The sequence below is a fragment of the Megalobrama amblycephala genome, linkage group LG4 (genome assembly GCF_018812025.1).
Source record: "Megalobrama amblycephala isolate DHTTF-2021 linkage group LG4, ASM1881202v1, whole genome shotgun sequence".
NCBI lineage: Eukaryota > Metazoa > Chordata > Actinopteri > Cypriniformes > Xenocyprididae > Megalobrama > Megalobrama amblycephala.
The window spans coordinates 51,449,900-51,474,171 of NC_063047.1; the positions used below are offsets into that span (position 1 = coordinate 51,449,900).

The 24,272-nt window shown below is 35.7% G+C and overlaps 1 protein-coding gene across 1 annotated transcript in view; it reads right to left on the reverse strand.

The window, feature by feature from the left end:
* Positions 1 to 23,596, reverse strand: part of nup214 (nucleoporin 214) — a 53,411-nt gene extending 29,815 nt beyond the window's left edge. Inside the window, 22 exon segments of the mRNA XM_048189895.1 lie at positions 828 to 911; positions 1,101 to 1,186; positions 2,674 to 2,856; positions 3,349 to 3,452; positions 3,535 to 3,693; positions 5,704 to 5,853; positions 5,931 to 6,011; positions 6,672 to 6,757; positions 10,674 to 10,813; positions 10,895 to 11,164; positions 11,197 to 11,320; positions 12,402 to 12,560; positions 12,958 to 13,084; positions 16,119 to 16,185; positions 16,269 to 16,375; positions 16,461 to 16,564; positions 18,359 to 18,422; positions 18,515 to 18,585; positions 18,764 to 18,962; positions 20,311 to 20,462; positions 22,769 to 22,964; positions 23,395 to 23,596. Of these exon segments, the coding sequence (XP_048045852.1) occupies positions 828 to 911; positions 1,101 to 1,186; positions 2,674 to 2,856; positions 3,349 to 3,452; positions 3,535 to 3,693; positions 5,704 to 5,853; positions 5,931 to 6,011; positions 6,672 to 6,757; positions 10,674 to 10,813; positions 10,895 to 11,164; positions 11,197 to 11,320; positions 12,402 to 12,560; positions 12,958 to 13,084; positions 16,119 to 16,185; positions 16,269 to 16,375; positions 16,461 to 16,564; positions 18,359 to 18,422; positions 18,515 to 18,585; positions 18,764 to 18,962; positions 20,311 to 20,462; positions 22,769 to 22,964; positions 23,395 to 23,436 (2,755 nt within the window). The 5' untranslated portion in view covers positions 23,437 to 23,596.
* Between the last annotated feature and the right edge of the window lie 676 nt (positions 23,597 to 24,272).

Sequence of the window (24,272 nt, forward strand, 5' to 3'; positions counted from 1 at the left end):
TGTGGGCGGAGTATCTCTGCAACTGCACTCGCAACAAAATCAATCAAAAATCGCAGCCAATCAGAAGAGCGTGTGGGCGGAGTCTCTGCAGGCACAATGCACTCGCAAACAAATAAATCACAAATCACAGCCAATCAGAAGAGCATGTGGGAGGAGTCTCTCTGCAGGCACACTGCACTCGCAAATCGATCAAAAAATCACAGCCAATCAGAAGCGTGCACTGCAATCACAACCAAATGGACGCGCACATCAAATTCATAAATTAAACCATTTTAACATTATTAAAAATATACAGACTGAAACAATCTTTGCCTCTATTTTTCACATTGAGTTGAAAATTTGAATGTTAATGTTTCCTTTAACTTATTTTTAGGATCTGAGGTGAATTATCGTTTTCAGTACGGCTATAAAGTACACGCAAAACATTCAAACTCGCATTAATTCTTTAAACCTTAAAGCACATAATCAGTGCCTGAGATTATCATTGTCATACTTTGTATGTTGTTGCTCCTGCCGCTGCGTCGCAAAAATAGAAACCGTTTCTAAAACAGAACCGTTGCTGTCGCGGCTGGTTAGGACAAAAACTCTGATTAACATGGAAAAGATGATGATTAATATGGTTAAGACATGGTTTTAGGGCGAATCAATAAATTATGAATAATTTACTGCCATTATGTGAATAATATGCAATCAGTAAAACAATAACTAGTCTGATTATGAGCATTTTAAGACAAATACTTCATTTTTGGAGTCTGATTACATAATCTAGACGACAATCAGTTACTACCCAGCACTGCATACGAGACAGGAGCACGAGTGTGACGTACCTGGAGCGGTGGAGCGCACCGGTGGAGTCTGTCTCTTTGACAGGAAGTTCCTCAGCTGAGACTGTTTGGCTGGGGTCATTTTAGCTGCAACACACACAGAGAGTGTCATCAAACTAGATCAACTCCTCACTGCATTCAACCTGAGTCTAATGGCATGGATAATTCAGACTGATGTGTTCAGCAGTGCTTTTAGACTCGAGGTGAAGGCGGATTGAACTCTGGGTGGTGACGAGTTCATGCATCATCACAAAAGGACAATCATGCAGCTCTTACATGGTGATTTGGCAGGAGTTTTGGGTGCCGTTTCCAGACTGGCCTTCAGAAGAGCATCCTTCAAACTCTCCAGTTCACTGTCCAGACTGTAAAACAAACAGGAGCAGGTGAATCCTGAGGTTCAACAGTGACGCGCTCTTGTTCAGCAGGAGCTCCAGACATATTTCTGCTCTTAAAGTCACCAAGAAATCACCATTTACTTTTTTATGGAATATTGCAGTATTTATTATAAATGATTTATGCATGAACATCGTTTTAAATTCATGTTCCTTGTAATCTTGAATAGGAATATCTTCCGCTCCCTCTCTCAGCGGCATCTCTTCTCTCACAACCATCCAATCAATGGTATTACAATCATGTGAGGTCACAATGCCATTTGAAAACTTTAAAAAAAGACTTTTCTGTCCCTTTTTTCTTCTCTCCATTTCTAACGTACAAATTATTTATATTTCATATGGCAATAAAAAATAAATAAAAGCATTAGTATGGTAGTGATGAAGAAGCTAAGCTATTTTTAAGCAATTTAATTTATTTTAATAATTACAAAATATTGTCATGGTTAATTTATTATCCATAAATTTGTAATGAATTGATTATAAAAACTATCAGCACTATTTTTTTTCATTGAGTTTTATATCCGTCAATGTTTATTAAGTTTATTAAGTAATAAAAATGTTTTAGTTTTAGATAATACCCCACAGATCATTTATTATAGCTTGTCAAATTTGCCTCTTTTTGGGTGTGAGCAAAAACACACCGTTTTTGTGTGTGTCCCTTTAAATGCAAATGAGCTGCTGCTCCCGCCCCCTTTCCAGAAGAGGGCGGAGCTTTAACAGCTCAACAACAACAACAAAGCTGGAGAATCTCACGCAGCCAAAATGAGGATTGTCAGTAACGGTGTTCAGTCTTACATTGTTCAAACCGGAGTCGACACTGATGGAGAGACTCAGGAAGAAGTTACAACTTTTAGACATTTCTGAATGGTTAGTGGATAAATTTATGTAGTTGCTGTGGAGTTGATTCAACTCATCCACTAGCATGTGCCGTCATGTTCATCTTTTGTGTTGAATTGGCCCTCGTTTGTGAAGCAGTCCGGCGTAAAATGACGGCATGTCAACAACACTCTACTACAACAACTCTTCTTCTTCTCTAAAGCAGCCCGACATGACCTCACCCCCTTTGTTGAGTGTTCTCGGGGGCGGGGTTTATGTAAATTTTAAGGTTTGTGATGTCACTAACCCAACCCAGGAAGAAGCTTGTTGTAGTCCCTACCAGCCATTTGTTGTAGTCCTTAAACAGCAAATTCTTTAAAAGAAAATATCTCTCTTTGCATTGAACTTTGAACGTCATAACTTTACAGATGTTTATGATCAAACAGCAACATTACACACTAACTAAAGTTAAAAAAGTGAAATCATAATCAAGGACCGCTTTAAGATATAAACGACTGTGTTTATGTAATATTACATTTTAAAAACATTCTGTGGTGGTACCATAGTACAATGACAGTATCAGACGGTAACTCTAGCAGTGTGTGATAATGCAGTTGTTGTTTTAACGTTGTGGGTCTAACCTCTGTTCGGAGGGTGTGGAGGGCGTCCGGCTGGCGAAGCTCCACACTGACGTCCCTCTGTAGAGTCTCAGCTTGTGCAGGTCACTCGCCAGACGGTCCAGACGCTGCTTCTGCTGATTGATGATGTCCAGATTATTGGCCAGCGCTGCAAACAGAGCCTCTCTCTCAGGGACGATCATGTGCCTGCAGGAGAAAACACTGAACAATGAAACACTACGCAAAAAATTGGAAATAAAGCAGCGTTTTCATCCAATGTGTTCAAGAGAACAAAATCGTCACTTCCTGGTGCAAAATATCAGTAATAAAAATGTAAGTTGCTGCAATCAGGCTCTTTTTTCCTCCATCATAAATGAGTTTTGTCAGACATAACACAATAAACGCTGTCATGTTCTCTTGCGTTCAGATGCTGGTGTCTGTGAGACGCTTCTAGAGGGAATTAAATCATTCTGATGACAGACTTTGACTCCAGAGTTTCAGAACAACCAAACCAACATATGAGCTTCTGCTGAGGTTTGTTTTTGTGCACTTAGGAATTTACTCAGTAAATGCATTTCCAATATAGTTTAAAAAATATATTGTTTATGCATACTTTACTGTTTCATCAAGTGTTTTTTAATGCAATGTCCCAAAATAGGTGGACAGATGCCGTACGTACAGAATATCACATTCGCTCACCTCTGTTTCTTCTTCTTCTCCAAGTGCTTCTCCCACTCCACGTCTAAAACGTCATTCACGTCCTCCATGGCGAACTTCACGTACTGGTACAAGCGTCGGATCTCCTGTTACAAAAGCACACTTACTTTCAGCACACGTTCATACGCTCTTCATATGATGATCTGTCAAGCGTGCGTGTGACGAGACCTTGAGCTGCTCCTCTCGCCGCGGGTCCAGAGGTTTCTTGTAGAGCAGCTGGAGGTAGTCTTTGTCTCGGTTGAGCTCGCTCTGAGCTCGCGCCTCCTCCGCTCCGGCGAAGCCCTCCAGCAGGCTGGTCTTCAGCGCGCTGATGTCGCCGTGCAGAGACTGCGCTCAACGGATCGACACGGTCAGTCATGCATTCGTACGACTCACAACTATTGTGACGTCTAGTTATTTCAGAACATCAAACTAAACGAATGCTGTCAAAATTAGCGTTAATGCATTGCATGCAATACATTTTTTTAGTTTAATCATGTTAAAAATATTTAACACAATTAATGCAGTATCTGTTTTTTCCGTCACAATTTGGCTAGCGTTACATTATATGATCACGCCCTTTTATTCACCCAAATGCTTTTAAACCATTCAAGCGCCACAAGACATCAGTGAATGTCATGTGATGTGACACACATGACTCGTGTGCACAGAATGACGCGCTCCAGTATCGAGTTCTTATTAATGCCGTTTTTTTGAGTATCCTCATAAAAGCTGTCTTAAATTAGTTAAATAACGGCTTAAATGAACTTAAAAGCTCTCATTTCGGAGGCTGCGTCCTCCAGAGGTCACATCTGAAAGCTCCATACTAGTGATCGACCGATATATCTGTTTACCGATATTTTTCCCGATATTTAAGCATTTTTCCATAATCGGGTATCGGTTTTGTAATATCGGATTCGCCGATTTTACGGCGCCATCTTGTGGCCGTTTTGAGATTTCCGCCATTGCAGCCCGGGCGTCTGAGGAGATCAGTCAACAACAACTCAGTGCACAGGTAAAGTATATGTTCTACTTGGTTTGCTTTAATTAATCAACTTTATTTAACATAACAGACATGCACAAATGAGATCTGAGACATAAATTCCTGATATAGTTAATTTATGCAGCATGTTTCTAAACAATTGAGACGAACTCATTGAGTCACGTAGTGTAATTCGTCATGTCCTGCCCCAATAAAGACGTAACTGTACATGAGTTAAATAAAACAGACATGAATGAGTGCATGTTGAAAATAAAAGCGCTGAATTTAATTCTCTATCTGTTGTATTTGCTCACCATTAGTCTAGAAGAAAAAGTTCGTTCATATTGCTTAGCAACTGACGGATGATCAGGAGGCTTAAGCACAGCCACTGAATGAAACTTTTGACAAGATTATCTTGTTTAAACACCCTAGATTATATTATCATTTACTACATAACAATTATTTCGCTAATACACATATAAATATAGCCTACCGCTTTGTGGAAATTAATTATTTATTATCTCCATGCGTGATCGCGGTTGATTAAGTTATAGTCAAACAGCACTTTGTCAGTTGGCATTTCATGATTTAACGTTAGATTAAATTTAGATCATAAAATGCCAACTGACAAGTGCTGTTTAACTTTATATAGTCTCGGAAAAAAAAGTTCGCTCATATTGCTCAGCACCTGAATGGGTTGATGATCAGGAAGCCTCAAGCACGGCCACTGCATGAAATTTTTGACAAGATTATCTCGTTTAAACACCCTAGATTATATAATCATTTGATTTACTACATAACCATTATTTAGTTAATTGCACTTTAATTTTTTGGACTCAGACCCCTCTATTTATTTGTGTATAAATATAAAGTTTTTTTTTTTGTATGCAAGGAGGGAGTGATTGTTATAAATAAAATGGTTTGTTCAGCTCATTTGTGTTGTAATAATTGTCAAAAACAGAAGTATAACAGTAAATAAATATCGGTTCTGCATATCGGTTATCGGGTACATAAACATGCAAATAATCGGTATCGGTATCGGTTATAAAAAATCAATATCGGTCGATCACTACTCCATACGTCATCAAGGATGTCTTATTTAAGAAAAGTAACCGTAATAAAACTGACTTGTCCCTCGTGAGGTGTAAAATACTGTCATTTATTTCTTACTTTGCAATCTAACTGTTACTTTTCTTAAATGAGACTGCCTCGATGACATATGCAGCCTTTAAATGTGACCTCCGGAGGATGCAGCCTTCGACGCAGCAAAAGAGTTGAGAAAACAAGATGCTTTTTTGTGGTCCAAAAAAGAAAGAAGGCATTAGAACAGCAGCAGGGTGAGCAAATGATGACACGTGTGTGTGTGTTTGCCGTACCTCCGTGGTGTCTTTGATCTCCAGGGTGAAGTCGTGCAAGTTCTCAGAGTCTTTCCTCAGGTCTTTCATGTCGTCTGTGCTGCCCACCCTGAAATCAGCATTTCTGCAGCGGGTCTTCAGATCGTCCAGCTCCTTCTGAAAGTGGGCAATCTGAGCAGAGAACAGAGCAGCGTAAATACGACTTGTACTCAAACGTGAGCGCGTGATCATGTGATTATCGGCTCTACCTCCTCCAGTATTCCTGTCATGACGGGGTCCGAGTCTTTCTTCTGCTGCAGGTGTTTCTCCAGGGCTTTCATTGTCACGGCCTGCCACAGCAAAAAACACACCATTCAGATCAGTATAGGGGTGTGCGTTATGACAATACAAATGTCTCCACAATCTTCTTTCACAGACAGATCATTATTTTCATGCATTTTAAACCATTTCCAGCGCAAAAAACACAGTGTTTATTACCGTGTTGCTATGCAGTGACTATGGTTCTAGGTGAACTTAAACAGAAATCACGTCTATTGGATTTGTGCACTCGGTCTTAAAGTGACAGCAGCCTAATATAACTGAGGCTGTCTGTGTCATTAATGTTAATCAAACAACAAAAGATGATGAGAAAATCACTCACTGCTCTTGACTGAATGACTTTAGTGGCTTTAATAAGAATTAAATAATCTTTTTTCTTATTTTTAATAATAATCAAATTAAATATAGTGGAATAAATCATTGGTCATCCTCAACTTTGATCTAAAATGGTCTGTCATTATATTTTCTTTCATGTTTTGTTGGCTTAAGGCTATTTTTTATTTTTAAATAGGTAAGTTAGTTTGGCTGTACTGCTCAGTAACTTGCAAAACAGCCTTAAAACCAACATAGAAAAGAGTTGTGGCAAGATTGTAGATCGTGATCCTGCCAGAAAAAGTCATGATGTTTTCGCCATATCAGCCAATGAGGCTGGACGGACACTGGTGACGTACCTGCGCAGACGGAGCGCTGGACGCAGGAGGGGCGACTGCAGCTGGTTTCTGCAGAGCGGCTGGAGGAACGACACTCCGTGTCAACACTGAAACACAACAACATCATCATCATCATCATCATCATCATCATCATCATCATCATCATCATCATATTCTGATGCCTTAAAGGGTTAGTTCACCCAAAAAATGAAAATGATCCCAAGATTTACTCATCCTCAAGCCATCCTAGGTCTATATGACACTCTTATTTCAGACAAACACAATTAGAGATATATTTAAGAAAGACATTTTTTTTTTTGTAAGAAAAAAAATCCAAACTTAAAACTTTAAAAACTAAAATAACCAGCTTCCAGCAGACGGCCGTACGCATACTGTGCAAGTCGAATTGCACCGCAAGAGTAACCCCTGACATGATCTATGACGCAGGATGTAGGAGTATCGTAAGCTTAGACGCCTCTCGCAGTTTAAACAAATAGAGCTGTGCAACAAACTCGAGCTCCTCTTCACTTATATCGACATTTCTCTTCACATTTTCTCATTTTAGACTTCTAATTCGTGACCGGTGTTTTGTTTTGCTCTATCCTCTGAGCTTCCGCGTTCATCATTACGTCATGCGTCGGGTCAGAGGTCACTCTTCCACTGCAAATCAATGTGTACGGCCGTCTGCCGGAAGCTAGTTATTATAGTTAATAAAGTTTTTAATGTTGATATTTTTCTTACAAAAAAAACATTGCTTCACTTCAGGAGGCCTTTATTAACCGACTGGAGTCGTATGGATTATCTTTATGATGTATGGATGCACTTTTTTTGGGGGGGGGGGGGGGGTGGGCTTCAAAACACGCCCCCCGCTCACTAAAATTATAAAGCTTGGAAGAGCCAGGATATTTTTTTTTATCTCCGATGGTGTTCGTCTAAAAGAAGATTGTCATATACATGGCTTGAGGGTGAGTAAATCATAGGATAATTTTCATTTTTGGGTGAACTTTCCCTTTAATGCTCCACAGGCCTCATTTATAAAGACATGCATAGAATGATCCAAAATGTGAAAGTATGTCAGTTCCTGAAAAGTTCCTATGAATGATTTATAAAATGCCCCATATGAATAATAAAAAGTGTAAATACATGCCGCTTTATAAAACACACAAAAAAAACAGTTCACCCTAAATTCAAGCACAATGTGAACAAGCGCATCATCTCCAGCTATAGAACAATGTAAAACAGCTGTTTTCTATGTGAATATATAGTAAAATGTAATTTATTCCTCACATGATCCTTCAGAAATCATTCTAATATGCTGATTTGCATTCCCATTCAAAAGTTAAGAATTAAAAAAAAAAGAAAAAGAAATTGATACTTTTATCCATCAAGGATGCATTAAATTGATCATAAGTGACAGTAAAGACATTTATAACGTTACAAAAGATTCTATTTCAAATAATGTTGTTCTTTTGAGCATCAAATCATCACATTAGAATGATTTCTGAAGGATCATGTGACACTGAAGACTGGAGTAATGATGCTGAAAATTGAGCTTTGATCACAGGAATAAATGACACTTTACTATATATTCATATAGAAAACTGGGGCCGTATTCACAAAACATCTTAAGGCTAAAAGTAGCTCCTAACTTGCCGATTTAGGAGAAACTCTTAAAAATAATGGGCGTGTCAGTCCTAATTTTAGGAGTCCTAAATTTTTGCTTTAAGAGTATTTCACAAAGCATTTCACAAATAGCGCTAAAACTAGCTCCTAAGTCTGTGAAATGTTAGGAGTAGTCAAGAGGGCTCCTAAATCACTAAGACCAAATCACAAACAGTCCTAATCCAGCCAAAGACACTGAACACCATTGAGGCAATAGCGATAGAGCCTTAGTTGCTGAACCTTTTCTTCATAAATGCAATACATTTTGATTTATAGATTTGAATCTACGATGAGACGCCAAAAAAAAAAAAAAAAAAAAAAAAAAAACTTTAACAAATAAATAAATATTGTCTGATTACCTGTGGCAATGGTTTTCATGAGTTCACACTTACAAATGATTGAATAGAGTAAAAAAAAAAAAACATAATAAGCGTATTTGGCGTGCTGTCTAAGGAATTTAGCCCAAACCCAGAGTTCTCCTCATATCCCCAGCCGAGAGGTTGGCGGAGGGATGCCGAAAACTGTCGAAGTAACTATAGGCAACTCTCGTCTGTATATTCCTTCTCTCGAGCTGATTAGAAAAACTGTTTGAATGTGTTTCTCTCAAACTTTGTTTATAAAACATAATTTGTCGCTTGAATTCTGCATTCCCTTGTGATAAAAACATCCAAGAGGTGGACAATTAACTGTATATATACACTAGTTTAATTAGTGACACTTTTAGTGCCTACATTTTAAAACCTTTATGGCAACAATATGGCAACATTTTATTTTGACTATGGCAACATTTTCATGAAAAAAATTATTTGAATAATGCAACATTTGTATTTTAAAACCTTTATTTTAATTTGGAAACATGACACCTCATTCTACAATATTACTATGATTAAATCGCTGACTCCTCCCCCATCAGCCAATCACTGTGTGTTTACTCCATAGCAACGAGGTCAACCCCGCCCTTACTCTTAGCTTAAGACTTCAGTATATTTCTTAGTGAAAGTTGGTCTCAGCAGATTTGTGAATAGGTTTTAAGAGAAAACTCTTAGCTAAGAACTTTTACTGCTATTTAGGAGAACTTTTAGGGGTAAGATAAAATGATTTGTGAATACGGCCCCTGTTCTTTTAAATGGTAATATTTCACAATATTACTGTCTTTTCATCAATTTATTTAATCACTTACTAATTATATATGAAGAGTTTGGTTCCAAAACGCAATAATTCCATTTTGATTAATTTGAGTAAAAAGGTGTTTTCTTTACCAAGAAAGTGGCAAGATGAAAACCACTATTTTCTGTTTCAAACTTTCACATACCATCTTTTGGTTATAAAAACATTAAAAGTTCAAATCTACATTTTGATTTTAAAAAGTTTATTATAAAAACATGTTATTTTTTGTCCCCAAAATGCAATAAATCCATGATACTTTTTTTTCAAAATGCAATTAATCCATCAATATAAAATTTATTTTTCAAATTGAAAATACACAACAAAGTAAGTTGATTCACACATATATGACAGAGTCTAAACTTTGCCAATATTTATCTTATGTACAGACATTTTACTAAAAATACATTCAGCCGTCGCTCCCAAAATGAATTCAACGGGTCATCTTGTTAATGTTATAAATTATTTGTCATTACCGATTAAAGAGTATCTTGCGCCACCGCACTGTTAAATAAACACATTTGCCAAGTACATTGTTATTAAAATCGGCTTTTTAAAAAGCCTTCAATGTTTACAGTGGGTGGAATGGTGCGCTGTGATTGGTTGAAGAGAGGATATATCGCGTTTTGGAGAAAAAGGAGACTGGCGTTTGTTGCATTTTGGAAAGAAAGGGAGGGAACATGACAGAATAACACGACGGATATCGCATTTTGCGCAAAATTAATAAATGACTTTTCAATACTGACCATATACAATACTGATTTTGGCGGAAACTCGATTTTTTTTTAAAATGCCGTTTATCGCGTTTTGGAACCAAACTCTTCATATATTATATATATATATATATATATATATATATATATTTAGAAATCATATATATTATTTTCAGTGACAATTATCACAAAGCAGTTGCTCATTTGCACATATAATAATAAATCTGCACACTGCAAATGTCTATTTATCTTTACATTTTAATAAACAAAGCCAGATTATTTTAATTTGTGGTATATATGAGTGCAAAAAGTTTGAACATGCTCTTCAGCATAAGATTTTCACATCAGTTTGTGCCTTTACAAATCCGGATTTGTTTCTCACTTTTGACGTAGGATGAAATCCGTGCACTTTATAAATGAGGCTCTAGGAATAACCTGAAGGGGTGAAGAACTGGACGGAAGAGGATGTGAGGTGAGTGTGTACCTGCAGGAGCAGCTGGTTTGAGCTGGTTTTGCGCTCCCGTCAGACCGCTGACCTCCGCTGCTGGGGGTTTGGGTGTGGAGGTCAAAGAGAACGGCGGGCCAGCAGGTGCGACTGACGTCATAGAGTCCACCGCCAAAAACCTGCCGAAAACACACACGTCAAATGCTCATTTGATCATTCAGGATTGTCCAGGAAGAGCGATATTGAGATCAGGCGCTCACCTGTCAGCGAGGTTCGTCCTGACGGCAGGCGTGGCAGGCTCCGCCGGGGCTTTGGGGCCGCTGATGATGGGAGACACGGTGGGCAGATGCTGAGGAGGAGCGGACGCCGGAGCACCGCTGACCTCCTTCAGCGCGGAAGAAGCGAAGGAGAAGGCAGAAGCGTCGGAGGAGGACGTTTTGGGAGCACCAAAGGAGAAACCCCCCGCGGTGGAGCCAAGTGAGAAGCCTGAGGGTGCGGCAGAGCCCATAGGAGGAAGAGAGAAGGAAAACCTGTAGTGGATGCAGAGGTGGGCGGGGCCGACGAGGCCGCTGGGGGCGGGGCTGTGAAGGATAATGTGGCTGGGGGCGGGGCTGTGCCAGAAGATGCAGAGAAAGATGGGAAGATGGAGGACGCGGCTGAGACGGGAGCAGCAGAGAAGGACGACTCTGAAACGAAGAACGCAATAAAGTCACATGACTGGAGTCAACATCAAAGCAGCCTGTAGGTTTGATTCAGAGCACAATGATATACTTCAACCAAAATCAAAGAACGAACTGATGTGACGTAATTTAGAACAAAATCAGAAGTTCGTTTGGGCAGTTAGAAACAGCTTGCCAAAGCGAATTTTCCGGAAAAGTTGGTAAACAAAAACGTGGTTTGAAATGGCCAGTGTTAGTGACGTCACAAACTACCTTGTAACCAATCACGTCAATGCGTGGGCGGGCTTTAGAATATCATTAATCATGACAGCTTTATTAAGATTAACTTTATTATTATGGAAATACCTAAGAAGGCTTGAAAAACACGGATAAACCATGTGTTGTCATAGTCATCTGTTAATTATAATGTGTAATCAAAGTGTTTCTATCTCCTTTTTATTCAGTCACAGTGATAGTATGATGTCCATAGGGGACTTCCTGGAACAACATTACTTCTGCGAGACATATTTGGAGTATCTGCTCAAGAGCGCCCTCCGGCGTCCAGTATGAAACAGACATGTTTAACGGCAAGTAAAGCTCACTCAATCCTATTCTGGGTAAAAATAGGAAAAATAATTTCTCTTTCTAAAGAATTTTGAGGGAAACATATAAATCAATGTTTTTCTTCAGTGTACAGAAGGGTTTTAGGCACATATTTCATTTTAAATACATGGATTTTGGATACCTCCTGACAAAAATAAAGAAATTATCGTCACAGATTTTTATCATAATAATTTAATATTTTATAATAAATCCTTAGACCTTTCTAATTATTTATAGTCATAGGCTGCTAATGCCAGCGAAATCAGAAATGGTGGACATGCTGGTTTTCAAAGGAAGAAACCTTTAAACATTGAAAGCAGCTAGTTTCTGTCACTGTTCTTATTTTAATCTTATTAATTTTAATTTTAAACTTTTAATCTTCGTTGTGCATTTATTTTGTAATTGAGGAAAGTGTCACCAGTATTTCAAACTTTACCCGCTAAGTGAGGAATGAAAAAACTGAGTATGTCGGGGCCTTAAGCGAGTCTTATAGCTGCGGTCTTACCGGCGGCAGGTGCTCTCTCTCCATCCTCGGGCAGCGGGACGGCAGCCACGGTCAGCTGTTTTGCCCCTGGGTTGAGGTTCAGTAAAGAGAAAGGACACAGGACTCCATCTGTAGACAGCAGCATCAGCGTCGGTGCTGGAGGCAACCTCTTCTCATCAGCTGAGGACGACACAAAACATAAAACACTTTACAACAAACAACCAGTCTCTGCGACAACTGATTAAAAGCTAATTCATTAAACTGAAAGAAACATTAAAATAAACAAATGTGGCTGCACAAATAAAAAGAATAGTTAAACAGTGTCCTTTTTCATTTTGATCCATTTTGCACCTGTTGATTGATACTTTTCCCCTCTTTTGCACAATTAAACGACATAAAACTGAAATGGCGATATATCTTTTAAAATAAAAGAGTGTCTCTGTGTTCATTTACATATAAATGTTGCATCTCACCAACTCCGTCTCTACAAGCGCCACAAGTTTAATGTGCATTTTGGGACGTAAATACAGGAAACACATCATGCAAGTAGACAAGCATCAATCACAGGAGCTCTTACACAGCTGAATGTCCTCCTGGCTGGTGTAATCGATGGCCACGCCCACAGGAAGTGTGTCCTCGCTGTTCTCTGTGACTGGCAGCTCCGCTCGACTGGCGTCTTCCAGAATCCACAGCTCCCAGTTCACCTGCACACGTCACAACACATCAAACCTCTGCGACAAACACTCCTGACCAGTGCTACTGAAGCGTAACTGACACACCGTTATAGATTTTACTCATGTTTTATTATGTTCATTCATGTTGGTGCATTATAATTAAAGTACTTGAATTTAATTAACATTTGCAGTTAACTCTCCTAATGCATTCAAGTCTGTTTTGACCAGTTTTTAGTACAAAAATTAAACTGGATGTGTGTTAAGACTGTCAAAATACATGTTTTTCTCCCCAGATTTTTTTAAATAAAAACATAAGAGATATAACCATTTAAATATTTAGATATAACAACTATAAAATGGCAAATTAATGTCTGTTTGAAGATCAAAAATTCATAGACCAAATAGTCTAAATTTGAAAAAGGAAAGAGGGTTTGAAAAAGAAGTTTGCTGCCACCTACTGATGAACCATTGCAGCATAAAAAGGAGATTCAGAATGCTTCTGCAAAATGAATATTTTTTGTTTGAATACATTTCAGAGTAATAGTGATGTTTTGTTAGAAAATTAATATGTTGTTTTCATAAATTTAGACTGTTTTGAGCAGTACAAATGATATAATCAAATAAAATCACAAATATTGACAAAAAAAAAATACACATTTTCTTGCATCACACTGGTTTTCGCTGTAGTTCTTGTAACATTTTACATTTCAAAGAATTTCTCGATTTTTTAATTAATAAAAAGGGGGTAAATTAAGTGGTAAAAACATGGTAACATTCAAAAACTAAAAAGTTTCCACATTCACTAATTAATGGGAAATTACTGATCAGATACAAGATGGTTTTAGTGTTACAGTTATGACTGTTTTATATTTTATATTTTAAGCTTACATTTCACCGGGTCTGTTTATGCAACAGATGTATACAGTTTTTTTAATGCATTACAGTTAAACTGTTAACTCAAAACCCCCAATAATCTTGACCCTTTACTCTAATCCTAACCATATCTCAAACTCATCAGCAGTAAATGTGGGAATTTTCCAGAACAACATGTAGTTGCCTAGTAAATCCATAGAGTTGTAGGTGTTTAATGTTACTACATAGTATAGGGCCCTATGAAATCCTTTTTATTTTTTCCCAAATTCCGTTTTAATATTTCTGGACTCCATTTTAATGGTTAAATTACATTTTAGTAATCAAAAAGCATGTCCAATTAATTGAAATAATGAAACTTATACAAATTAAAGGTGCCCTAGAATCAAAAATTGAATTTATCTTGGCATAGTTGAATAACAAGAGTTCAGTACATGGAAATGACATACAGTGAGTCTCAAACTCCATTGTTTCCTCCTTCTTATGTAAATCTCATTTGTTTAAAAGACCTCCGAAGAACAGGCGAATCTCAAAATAACACCGACTGTTATGTAACAGTCGGGATCATTAATATGTACGCCCCCAATATTTGCATATGCCAGCCCATGTTCAAGGCATTAGACAAGGGCAGCCAGTATTAACGTCTGGATCTGTGCACAGCTGAATCATCAGACTAGGTAAGCAAGCAAGAACAATAGCAAAAAATGGCAGATGGAGCAATAATAACTGACATGATCCATGATAACATGATATTTTTAGTGATATTTGTGAATTGTCTTTCTAAATGTTTCGTTAGCATGTTGCTAATGTACTGTTAAATGTGGTTAAAGTTACCATCGTTTCTTACTGTATTCACGGAGACAAGACTGTCGGCATTTTCATTTTTAAACACTTGCAGTCTGTATAATTCATAAACACAAATTCATTCTTTATAAATCTCTCCAACAGTGTAGCATTAGCCTGTTAGCGACAGAGCATATAGCCTCAAACTCATTCAGAATCAAATGTAAACATCAAAATAAATACTATACTCACAGGAATCGATGCATGCATGCAGCATGAATGACGAACATCTTGTAAAGATCCATTTGAGGGTTATATTAGCTGTGTGAACTTTGTTTATGCACTGTTTTATAGTCGAGAGCTCGGGGACGGGGAGCGCGTGATTTAAAGGGGCCGCAGCCTGAATCAGCGCATATTTAATGATGCCCCAAAATAGGCAGTTAAAAAAATTAATTAAAAAAAATCTATGGGGTATTTTGAGCTGAAACTGCACAGACACATTCAGGAGACACCTTAGACTTATATTACATCTTTTGAAAAGACGTTCTACGGCACCTTTAACAACAATTAATCTTTAACAACAAAGTTTAATCAAAAAATATATATTTTTAGGGCCCTATGACATACGTTTTATTTTCCCCCCTAAAATTCTGTTTTTACCAGTTGTCTGGATTCCATTTTAATAGTTTAATTTTAATTATATTAAATTTTAATAATCAAAAAGCATACCTCATTAATTGAATTTATAGAAACAACAAAATGTAGTGATATTAAAAAACAATGCTTTAATAATAACTTATTATTAGTAGTAGTATTATTATTAGTATTGGTATTATTACATTGAGACGCAGCTAAATTCTACTGTACAACAGTAATATACTTCTGTCACTATTTCTAAACCGACCTTTTATTTTGACGGGTTGCCGTGAAGACCTTTGAGTTTCTGTGTGTTTATGATATGATGATAGTTTTTCTCAAATTAAATGGTAAAATGCTCATGAAGTCTGGAGATGAAGTTCATGCGTATATATCCTCATATAGTGAGGCGGCAGAGGCTGAAAACACGGCGAGCCTCACGTGCGCTTCAGTGTGTCAGGTAAATGAAACCGCGCGTCTGCACCAATCATTCACACGGAGACACAGAACATGATTTAAGTGTACCCACCTACTTTTTATTTATCGATCAAAAATGTGAGAAATTCCAGGACAATCTGCGTTATACAGTAAATTCCATTTTTATGACAGGATTCTGTCCGTATTTTCTGCATCACGGAAATCATAGAGCCCTAACAGAAGCCACTTAATATAGTGTGACCATTTATTTTATTTCAAGTGACGATTTTCGCTTGTAAGTTTATGGTTTTAGTTTTAGTTAACAATAATAACCCGTGCTTTGGAGTGTTGTGTTTACCTTGTCCTCTTGTTTAGCGATGATGCTGACCTCAATCGCAGCGGCGGATGCGGCTAAGACCAGATCCCTGCGCAGGAGAAATCAGTTTCATTAGATTTATCAATTCCAGTGACGTTGGCCAACAAAACTCATGTGCGACACCAGTCTCACCAGTCCTCCATATGGGTCAGGTAGTAGTGATGCTGCCTCTCGGTGCAGGTGCCGTACACCAGGTCGTTGAAGTTCAGATAGCGTTCGCCTCTCTTCTCATCCTTTTTCTGACACACACACACACACGGGGCACGTCAGCATGGTCGTGTCTGAAAGGTGTTGTATGATGTGTGTTTTGCAAGAGTAACTCACAGGCAGCGACACCACCACCAGCTCCGGCGGCGTCTCCAGAGATCCATCAGCCGCTGCGTACGCCACCGCGAAGTTATATGTGCTGAGCCACAACACGTCCAGCACTGCAGATCACATGACACACAGTACAACATGATGCGAGTTTGACTGAGGATTAAAATGTGCAATTACGTAGTTCTGTCTCTCGTTTTCACTTTCCAAACGAACACTGGATAATGGAAATTTGTTTCCGCCTCGAAGTAAAATATAAAAAGTAATTGCGACTTTTTATTTCGCAATTCTGAATTGCAGGATAAAAAGTCGCAATTACCTTTTAAATTTTTTATTCAGTGGCGGAAACAAGCTTCCACACTGGATGATTTTTAGGAAAACACGTGTAAACGACGCATGTGTAACTACGTTTAACTACACGTTTTTTATTTCTCGCACTACAACAGAGGATGATGGGATGGAGCTGAAGAATGAACCGAAATAAAACCAAAATCACCACATGGCTTAGTGCGATTATCAAATTGCCAAGGCTGCGATTTTATTAAATAAAAAAATGCTGTGTCAAAAAAGGCTTGATGGTTTATTGTTAGAACATGAATGAATTAGCTATAGTATCAATTGTAATATTGTACTGTAAAATAAAATATCTTGATTTTGATAATTCTACAGTAAATTTACAGTATAATATTACAATAGTAACTGTATTTACTATCAACTAATAAATTGTCCAAAAAAGACTGTTTAATGTTTGAAAATTAGCTTGAAGTATTTTAATAATACCTTAAAATAAAATTATTATTTTTATTATTTTTCTTACAGTAAAAATTCTTTTTATTTTTATTTTACTGTAAAAAATTGCAATAGTAATATTTTTATTTTTTAAATATTTTATTTAATAACAGTAGTTTTGTAATAATAATTATAATAAATGTGCTGCATCAAAAAACTGAAAATTACCAAAAGTATTGCAATTGTACTGTTGTACTATAAATAAAATTATTATTATTATATTTTTCTTAAATACTTCAAAATAATCTTTATAATAACTTCACAGTAAATTTATAGTAAAATATTACAACAGTAACTGTAATTACTATTTACTATTAACTAATATATTGCCCAAAAATCATTGACGGTTTAATGTTTGAAAATAAGCTAAAGTATTGTAATTGTACCTTTAAAATAAAATTATTATTTTGTTTTATTTTATTTTTCTTATAGTAAAAATGTTTTTATTTTACTATAAAATATAGCAATTTTTTATTTAATAATATTTAATACTATTTCATTTAATTTTAAATATTTTTATTTATTATTAATAGTTTAGTAATAATAATAAATGTGCTGTATTAAAAAAAGCTTGACGGTTTAATGTTTGAACTTTTTTTTGTATTATTTATATAAACTTTATATCATTTTATATATTTAAATAAATTGTATGTATTTATATAATAAATATATAAATTATTTTGGTATTGCAATTGTACTGTTGTACTATAAAATGCAATTACTCATACTTTTCTTAAATAGCAAAAATATTATTTATTTACAGTAAAATATCACAATAGTAATATTTCTTATTTTGTTTAATACTTTTATTTATTAATACTAGTTTAGTATTCATAATAATAATAACAACAATAATAATTATGTAGTCATATTGCTATAGATTATTTAGATAATTTCCCCAATCATGCTGCCCGATGATGTCCACTACAGTTTCATTACACAATTCACAAGTCTGGGTTTAAAGTTGTGCTGGTGCTCATATTGCAAATAATCCAAAGTGCTTTATATAGTAGGAATATAAAATAAATAAATAAAAATAACAATAAAAGGTGAAAATAAAAGATGATATAAAATATATTAAAACAGCTTAGAATAAAAGTGAATCTGAGCTGTCGTACCTTTGACGGGGTGATCCTGGCTGTAGAAGCTGGGACAGGGGATCACCTTCTTGGCCTGTAAGGTCTGAGACGCAAACACACGGCATGAGTTAAGACACTGGACTAAAGATGATGCGTGAAGATCTGTCCATCATTAATGGCCATGTAGACACTTACAGGAGTGAACTGAACCACTGTGGCGTCCTGTTTCCCAGCAGACACCTGCTTCCCTTTGGGACTCCAGCAAACTACAATGTTCAAGAGAGGAACAAACAAACATATTTAAGAGCAAAGACACTGTGACATCCCACTGGGAAGGGAAAAAAAAAAAAAAAAAAAAAAAAAAAAAAAAAAAAAAAATCACAATAACTTCAGTATATCTAAATAAAATTGCCCCACAGTGAACTTCTGACAGTAAACACTGACCGCAGGTGATTCCCGTGGAGGCCGGGAGCTGAGCGACCACACTGACAGAGTCCTGCACGTCCAGCACCATCATACTGCCGTCGGACAAACACGCGGCCAGACGGAACGCCTCCACCGGACTCCACTTCAGATCCTGGACCAGCGTGTCCGGAGCGGCCGAGGGTCTGAAGGAGGTGAAGGGACGCTTCTCCTGTCTGTCCTGCTGCAGCAAACACATGACATCAACCCTCAGGTGACCATCAGCACTCACAACAGACCCACGACAAACAGCCATGTTTTACTTTTTTCCATGAGATAAATGTACTATATTTTGTTACAACATCTGAAAGAAATGTAAATAAAATAAAAAAAAAAATTAAAAAATTAAAAAAATTAAATTTTATATATATAAATATTAAAAAATGAAATAAAAAGTATGAAAATTTATGTTAAAAAAATGTAAAAATAAAAATGTATAAATTATAATTTAATGAAAACAAAGCATGAAAGTATAATTAAGTTAAAATAAAACTTAAAAAGTATGTTAAAAAAAAAAAAAAAATTATATATATATATATATATATATATATATATATAGACAAAAAATAAAAAATGTATGAAAATTAAAATTACATTTTACACAAATATACACACACTATATACACACGTGTAAAATGTAATTTTAATTTTTATACATTTTTTTTGTCTATATATACACACACATTTATTTATATACATACACACTGTATATTTTTGTTTACATACATTCATGCATTTTTTATTTTATTTTTTAATATAATAATAACAATTATATATATATATATATATATATATATATATTTTTTTTTTTTTTTTTTTTTTTACATACTTTTTAAGTTTTATTTTAACTTAATTACATTTCTTTTAGATGTTTTTTAAGGTTGTGTATTCCTTAGCTTAAGAGTAAGAGTATAAGAGTATTTTCAGACATATTTACTAATAGTAGAAAATGTTATTAGGTTGTGCATTTGGATACATTTCAGCATGATCAAAGCCCACTTCCCCAAAAATTGCTATTCATATTTATCGTATTTCCTGTTAATTCACAAAGATCACAAGTGTGACTGTTTGGCCTTTTCTCTTTATGTCCACAATTTAATTTTTCTGTTCAAATAGCAAGTGCCACAAAAGTCACCAAGTTTCGTACCATTCAGATGGTACGAAAAATTAAAGTAAAAATTTGGTTACGCTTTATTTTGATGGTCCATTTTAATTATAAGTAATAATTATAAGTAACATTGCATCTACATGTCAACAAACTCTCATTAGAGTATTAGTAGACTGTAAGGTCAGTGTTAGTAGAATAAGTTGACATGTAGATGCAAAGTTATTTATAGTCTGTAAAAATGTACCTAAAATTTAACAGAGGGTTAATAATAGCAGCCCCCCCCCCCCCCCCATCATGCAAAGCAGACACAGAGCTTTATTAATGACTGAACTTTAAGATGAAAAACAAACTAAACATAAAATGCTGCTTGACCAGGAAACAAATGAAAACAGCTGAAATATAATGAAAAGAGATGAATGACCTTGTTCAGGAAGGTGCGGACGTCGTAGAAGTCCAGCGTGAGGCCAGCGGCGCCGCCCACACCGCACACGGACAGCGTGAGCTCATCGCTGCTCAGGGCCATGTGATGCATCACCATGTCAACAGTCACCGTGACAGCACTCGGGCACTCGACTGACGACACATGAGACACACATCAGTCTGATCGCACTCACACCGACAGCTTTTAGTTTTATTTACGTTACACAAGAATAATGTTCTTGAAATTAAATTTAAGTCAGCATGAAAGGGAAGTTGTGCTGGTCTTTTCTTCTCTATTGTACCATATATCCTGAGTGAAATGGCTTCCCAAACAAGAACAAATGTAGGGCAGGGCTTGATTTTGTCCGTTGTGAATTGATTGGATGGTTGTGGTTTACTATTGCTGGATCTCATGTGAGTGAATAAGTTCCCCTCCCTCTCTCAGTGACATCTCTTCACTTCTCTGATGACGAGGGCGGGGCAACTCGGATATACACTACCATTCAAAAGTTTGGACACATTACTATTTTTAATGTTTTTGAAAGAAGTCTCTTTTGCTCATCAAACCTTCATTTATTTGATCAAAAATACAGAAAAAAAACAGTAATACTGTGAAATATTAGGGCTGGTATTGCCACAATTTGATTCGATCACTTTTCACATGCTTTTGATTTGATTCGATATTGATTATTTTGGATGTAGTATTTCAGTTACAGCACATGGCAAATTTTCTAGAGGAAAAAAATCTCAACTAATGCTGTAAACTACACATGAGAGTCAGCTGGTACTACTATAATAATATTAAAGGTTAAATTAACTTATTTATATACAAACACTTACATTACAGTCAATTATGTTATTATTACAAATAAAGTTTAGAATTACATAATCATATTTCTACTCCAAATTTGTTTTTTGTTTTTAAATAAACATTTAAATCGCAGCTGTCTGATTTATTCAAACATGCATTAAATATTGAAGAACATTATAATGAATATGTAATGGTGCATAGCTATATTTATCAGAACGCTGCTTTCTAGAGTTCACTTTTCTAGCTGACTAATGAGTTTATGGTCACTGAATATGTTTTTCTGAGGTAAATGTGACACACGTGACACTACAAGCTGTTTTATTGACGTCTTTCCGAGGTTGAAGCACTGATTGAGCGATTACACGAGACATGATACGGATTTCGGTAAGTTGTACTGTATATTTTAACATACCTTCAGATGTTCATTCATGTTTATTTCGCTGTAACTGGTATTAAAGCGGAGGAGAGGATGATCACATGCTTCTCTTTAACTGAGGTGCTAAAGCGATCTGTCACGCCACATTAAACAGCACCAAAATGTCATTTATTTTTTGAATCTCATAATAAGATGGACGTCATTTGAAATCTGAGACTTTGCTTCATATCAAAAGTAACAAAGCACAAAGATTATTGCGATTTATTGGATGGGAGGCGCTAAATATTCTGCTCATCAACTGAAAACAGACTAGACTAATCGATTCTTGGGATTTAAGAATCAATATCGGTTCGTAAAAATGAGAATCGATTAAAAAACGATCTTTTTTAACCCAGCCCTATGAAATATTATTACAATTTAAAATAATGGTTTTCTATTTTAATATCATTTAAAATATATTTTTCTCTGTAATGCAAAGCTGAATTTACTCCAGTCTTCAGTGTCACATGATCCTTCAGAAATCATTCTTATATGATGATTTGATACTCAGTTATTATCAATGTTGAAAACAGTTGTGCTGCTTAATATTTTTTGGAAACTGTGATACTTTTTTCAGGACTCATTGATGAATAAATAGTCAAAAAGAACAGCATTTATTCAAAATAGAAATATTTTCTAACAATATAAATCTTTACTAATCACTTTTTATCAATTTAACACATCCGTGCTGAATAAAAGTATTAATTTCTTCCAAAAAAAAAAAGAAGAAAGAAAAAATTACTGACCCGAAACTTATGAACAGTAGTGTATGTTGTTACAAAAGATTTAATTTAAATAAATGCTGCTCTTTTTTAACTTTTTATTCATCAAAGAATCCTGAAAAAAAGAATCACGTTATAAAAAAAAAATTAAGCAGCACAACATTTGTAATAAATCATCATATTAGAATGATTTCTGAAGGATCATGTGACACTGAAGACTGGAGTAATGATGCTGAAAATTCAGCTTTGATCACAGAAATAAATTATATTTTAAAGTATATTAAAATAGAAAAACATTATTTTAAATTGTAATAATATTTTACTGTTTTTTTTCTGTATTTTTGATCAAATAAATGCAGGCTTGATGAGTAGAAGAGACTTCTTTCGAAAACATTACAAAATAGTAATGTGTCCAAACTTTTGACTGGTAGTGTACGTCACAATAGGGAAGAAAACACCAGCGCAACTTGTTTCACGCTGACTTTTTAGACATGACCGACTGCGTTCACACCGGTGTCGTTGGGGTTTCCCTCCTGCCGTCCGGCGGTGATGACGTCTCTCGTCCAGAACACCTTGAGCGTTTGGTCTCTGCCGACGAACGTCAGGCCGTACTTGTTGGAGATGGAGAGAAGACTGGAGCGCTCTTTAGGCAGATCAGCAGACGACTCGAACACACGGATCTTCTTCATCTGACGGAACTGGAAGTCCTGGAGAGCAAGAGCATCAGATGACTGACGTGAGATCAGTTATTAGTACAGCAAACACACATGTATGGTAATGATGACAGAAGTGAAACTGATAATGACAACAAACACAGTCATGATTCACTTTCACTTCACAGCATAAATAACTTAAAATCTGACGAAAGAAAGCCTGATTTCAGAAAACTGAGTAATAAGTCATTCTGAAATGAACCTTTATGTAGAATCTGATGGGAAAATATATTTGTCTCTAATGTACTTAGTGTATTTATAATATTAATTTCTCTAAGGATTATAACCATTTAACAAAAGTTACACTACATCGACTTATAAGAGAAAGTAAAAACACATTTAGACAACATATATCTGCCACAGAACATTTTACTCTAATAATAATAATAATAATAATAACAACATTAGCCGGTGAGTGTGTCACCTTCATCTCTCTCTCTGGAATGGAGTCCGGATCGTCTCCCATCTTTACAAAGCGTCCCGCTCGCGTCGCCAAGAACAATAACAAGTAAATATGTAGTTAATTAAGTGATTAATGGAGAATTAATGAATTTATTCTGGTCATCTCAAACTCTCTGCGTGCTAGCAAGAACCCGCGTTGAACTTTGGCAGGAAATGACGCGTGTTTTGAAGCGGAAACTTGTCTCCTTCTCTTCGGACAGTGACCTCTACTGGCCAAATGGAGCACAGCAGCGACTGAACATGAGGTGATAATGGAGGGATTTTAATCTATTAAAACACTGACCCCTAAATTTGACCATTTTGGCTCAAGGGACCCCATTCTAAAATTTAAAAAACAGCTATATATGTATAAAGACAAATTTTAGGCTGTACTGTTAAAAAAAAAAAAAAAAAAAAAAAAAAAAAAAATATATATATATATATATATATATATATATATATATATATATGAAAAATGAATACTATAAATATGTATAAAATATTATTAGGAAAATATTTAATTTCTGTTACATTATTACATTTTTTTTCTACCCACAATACTGTACTGTTATTTATTCCTTTTATTAAATGCATTTTTACTTAAAATTTTTAACTTAGATGGTCAGTTTACACCCACCTACTGACTCGGCTCAACTTACCCCTAACCTGGGGTAAATTGAGCCAGAGGAACACTTTTTTTTAAGAAGCCATATTTTTAGAGTCCTTTGTCATAGATGTATTCTGATAATTTAAAATGATAGGAAACATCCTGAAATTACTTTAAATACTTTCATTGTACTTAAATATATATAAATATATATAAATATATATATGTAAAATATGTTTATTTTAATCATTTAT